The sequence below is a fragment of the Embiotoca jacksoni genome, unplaced genomic scaffold (genome assembly GCF_022577435.1).
Source record: "Embiotoca jacksoni isolate LCO1_2020_lvr unplaced genomic scaffold, fEmbJac1.0.p SCAF_15, whole genome shotgun sequence".
Lineage (NCBI taxonomy): Eukaryota > Metazoa > Chordata > Actinopteri > Embiotocidae > Embiotoca > Embiotoca jacksoni.
This window is the reverse complement of record NW_027185285.1, coordinates 8,471,366-8,476,165: the sequence shown is the minus strand read 5'-3', so window position 1 is coordinate 8,476,165 and position 4,800 is coordinate 8,471,366. Positions and strand designations below refer to the sequence as shown.

The 4,800-nt window shown below is 37.0% G+C and overlaps 1 gene segment (V, D, J or C); it reads left to right on the top strand.

The window, feature by feature from the left end:
* Positions 1 to 4,371: 4,371 nt before the first annotated feature.
* Positions 4,372 to 4,800, top strand: LOC138197775 (immunoglobulin heavy variable 1-46-like). The segment is given in 2 exon segments: positions 4,372 to 4,414; positions 4,496 to 4,800. Coding segments are annotated over 2 exon segments (348 nt in total).

Sequence of the window (4,800 nt, the reverse complement as noted above, 5' to 3'; positions counted from 1 at the left end):
TTCATCATGACTGAAGAGGAGGCCAGCAGCCATCAGTACCTCGAAGTCAAGAGCCTGACTGCTGAAGATTCTGCAGTTTACTTCTGTGCTCGACAAAGCACAGTGACTGAAGACAGTGAAGCAGCTGCACAAAAACCTCCACAGATAATAAAATAACAGTTATCTCAGTGACAGTTTTCTCACCACATGTGAAACCACGTTGATATATCCAATAGATATAAATATATTTAACTGTAAATTTTAGTGTTTGTTTTGTAATGTTACATCACTCACAGTCATCAAGTTTCATCAGACACATCATTTAATATTAAATTGCAAATGTCATAATCATAAATACAAATTATACTTTAAATTAAGTTATTTTGAAAAGAGAACAAGCTGAAACATGTTATTCACAAGGAGTTTGTCTGGAAAACATGATTCAAAAGGTGAAATATTTACAATCCAAAATAAATTCTAAATATTGATTGGCATTTGGAAATGACAATAAATCAGTTTTAAATGCTTGTTAATGATCAGACTGATACAATAGATGATTAAAACGGTTGTAAATGCCTTTATAATCTGCCCATCACGCCCAAAATTGCACAGGGAGAAACAGTCTTGATGCCAACAAATATTTTACAGAATATTAACTCATTCAAATGAATGTCTGTTGTTAACGTGTCATATCTAAACATCTGACATAGATAATTGAATCATTGACATTATTTCCTCGACTTTACCTAAAATGAGTCCTTTAATTTGGTCCCAGTGACAAAGAATTCATGCAAGATTTAATAAATTCCACTGATCTGACTGCAGAGAGGACGACAGAGAAGAATGGACACAGTTCACATGATGCACTAAGAACTGCTGCTTTTAACTAACTGTTGGGCAGGTTTCCTTTTTTAAATGTGGAGAGCAAGTTGACCGATTATTTTGGCCAAGAAGCCAGCAGACATTTTTGAGTAAACTACAGCAATTACCATTTTGCATGTATTCACACAGGTTTCAGTTTCTAAGCACTTAATTTCCTCTTGGGGCTCCAAGTTTCTCTACTCTGTGGCTTGAAATGTAATTTGACACTGAAACCTTCAAATGTCTTAAAATTAATCTCAGCCTTCAAACAGATGTACCAAACTCATTTGTTGAATTAGCTTGCTTTGATTCCACTGGTGGTTCAGTTAAAAAAGCTAAATAATTACAAAAAAAAATAATTATTTTGCAATTAAAATACAATATATTTTCACTTTCGGGATTTTAAAACGTCCTTATCAAATTTAATACGTAAGAGTAAGTATAACTTTATTCGAGCAAATGTTCTACATCTTTCGGTGAAGTCTTTTTGAAGATATAATTACGTTATATTTCCTACCAGATCTCTGTAGTCATCAAAGTGTAAATGTTTTTAAACCAGTGTTTTCTGGCTGTCAGATTATTTATATGATTTCTTTTTTCTGTTACACTGTGGCCATACCTTTAAATTTGACTTTGAAAGCAGAATAAAGGAGGAGCCGACTGTAAACAAATTCTCACAGGGATTCAGTTTCCATGATATTTAAAGGCGACTCCTGGGTAACACTCATCATGTTGTCAACATGGCTTACAGACAGCTAGCACTCTTGGTGGTTGCTGTGTTAGTTTGGAGAGATGCTGAAGGTCAGACTATAACAGAGTCCGGAGCAGCAGTTAAAAGACCTGGAGACTCTCACATACTCACCTGCACGACTACTGGATTTAGCTTCAGTGGTGAACATTGGAACTGGATCAGACAGGCTCCTGGTAAAGGACTGGAGTGGATTGCTTTTATATACACATCCAGTAGTTACATCTATTACTCCCAGTCAGTCCAGGGTAGATTCACCATCTCCAGAGATGATTCCAGCAGTAAAGTCTTTCTACAGATGAACAGTCTGAAGACTGAAGACACAGCAGTTTATTACTGTGCCCGAACGGACACAGTGAGAGACAGCAATAGAAGAGCTGTACAATAACTACCTCCTCTTTCAGCCACCACCTCAAGGAACTTACAGTTTTCACTGTATTACATTTATTGTCATGGTCGTCTCAGTGAGTGTGTTTTCATAATATGTATTTGTAATTTTGACGTCAAACATTACAAATTCAGAGCTGCATTTACAAAACATGGCACTAAAAAAAAATGATGTGGTTGTACATGAAACACAAAAACAAAACTCTGAACTGATTGACATATTTTTGGATTGTAGGTTTTTGAGTGAGTTATTTTGAATTATGAAATGAGTGTCATTAATAAAACATTCAAATAAAACATTTTACCTGTACTTTTTTTTTAAAGATATATATTTCTGTACTTTGCTGTACTACTACACTTTGACAATCTTATATAATCAAAAATCACATTCAAGAAACCTAGATGCTCATTACAGATACTGAGCTGATGCACAGTTTATCTTGTATTCAAAACTAACTCTAATACTAAATCTAATATTAATACTAAAAGTAACAGTAATAACTCACTGTATCATCACTTCCTAACTCTGAGTATCTGTCGTGTAAAGTTCACTTCAACCAGGAATGTGTTATTTAACAAAATATTATGTCAGCACTTATTTGGGAAAGTTTTATTTTGTCCTGGCAGTGGTAGAATTTTGTTTCAGAAAACTTTGTACACTCATTGATTGAGAGTTTCTTCACATTTTTTTTAGCAGTCTTTAATGTGCTTTATTATCATTTCTCTATTGTGTTAGCATTTTTTCTTGCTTCTACTTTTGGAAGAGGTTTTAAAGCACATTGTGATTTTGAAGAACTTTAGAGCAGAAATCAAATTTCAACCAAAGTGACAAAATCCAATTCCTGTACCCAATCTACTTGGTCAATGTTTCATCAATTGCATGAACTTGACTGGACTATAAAACTCCTATAATTGTTCAACACATAGTGTTCAAAAATGATGGATGAGTTCTTTCAAACTATCTCTTCTGTAAGGAGTCAAATTCACCTGCACTCATCTAACTGCAGAGAAGATGACAAAGGAGAGTGAAGTTCAGCATGGACTGGACATGACAGCAGGTGAATAGTTTCACTGATTGAGATAAATTTTTTTTTTAAAAAGTCAGATACTTCCTAAATTATTGCACATGACTGTTTTCTTTTTTTTTTTGTCTTGACAGGATTTTACTGTCAGACTCTGATAGAATCTGAACCAGTGGTTCAAAAGCCCGGAGAACCACACACTGACTTGTGCAGCCTCTCTATTCACATTCAGTAGCTACACGGTGGCCTGGATCAGACAGACTCCTGGGAAAGAACCGGAGTGGGTTGGCAGTCGTAGCAGCAAATACTACTCTGTCAATTCAAGGCCAGTTTACCATCTCCAGAGACAATAACAGACAGCAGCTGTATCTGCAGATGAGTGGAGGAAAAACACATTTTAATTTTATCTTTGTTGATGTTGGTTTTAATGGAATTGAAAACACTGGCCCTGAGAAGGATCCTTTCCAATAAAATAAGCAATGAACACATAAATGAAAAACAAATTCTGGCTATGATCAGCATTTCTTCACATAACAGCAACAAACGTAGAACAATCCTGGTGCTGGAATCACTTTTTAATTTTTGGAATAGTAGAGGGCAGTCAGTGTTTAGGAAAAACTCTTATTCTGTAATCCCACTGATCTTAACTGACTGACACTCAAAGCCAAGACTGATTTCAACATTTATACTCATGCCAGCAATGTACACCGGAGGTAACAATTGTCCAAACTTTTCTCACCTAACAAACACCATTTACTTTCCCACAAAACACACAGAAACGTTGAGCTGCTAAATCAGCAGTGATTGCAGCTTCATGCGTTGATGTAGTTGTAAATTCGCACCATCGCAAATACATTTCTGGATAAACAGCTAGAGGGATAAAGGGGGTAAAGGGAGCGGCTGTTTATTCATGTGCTTGTGAGATGTTGTGGTGAACTCTGAATGAAAAGTAAAACACTAATCAGTCAAGCAGTCACTCGCTGGGCTCCCACTGGTCTTTGTTCTAACGTTAATCCTGTCATATAACATTACTGATCGATTAATTGATTGCTCACTTATTAAATGAAAGTGTAAAAACTTGTGCTATACAACATATGATGTTAAGCTATTCTCTACACTTTGTCTACTCCCTCTTTCTAGCCAACGCAAACGTTAAAGGTAATCATACTTAGAAAATGAGAAACACTCAACATCTTTATTGTTGGTGTCTCAGTCTTTATGTCTGTTTCCTTTCTAAACTGCATGTCTAAAATCTCTGACTCATAAATAGGCAAATCCAGACACTGATGCAGAATCCCCACCCATTATGCCTGCTGACTATATATAAATCTTCATATCAGCCTGTACAGTTGCAGTCTCAGCCAAGCTACAACCATGAAACTCATACAGAGTGTCTTCCTCTTGGCTCTCGTTGCAGGTGAGTGAAGTCTGTGTCCAGCGGAGGAAAGAAAAGGAGCTTCGGATGTCCCTTTTCATCTAAACTCTGTGTTTCTTTCAGCTGCTCGGGGTCAGTCCCTCACTTCCTCTGATCCAGTGGTCAGCAGAGCAGGAGAATCAGTCACTCTGTCCTGTAAAGTACAAGGAATTCCTCTAGCCTGGTTGCACTGGATTCGTCAGAAACCCGGGCAAGGACTGGAATGGATCGGACGCATCGACAGTGGAACTGGCACAATATTTGCCCAAAGTCTCCAAGGCCAGTTTTCCATCACAAAGGACACTTCCCAAAATGCTGTGTATCTACGAGTGAAGAGTTTAAAACAAGGAGACTCTGCAGTTTACTACTGTGCACGAGAGCCACAGTGA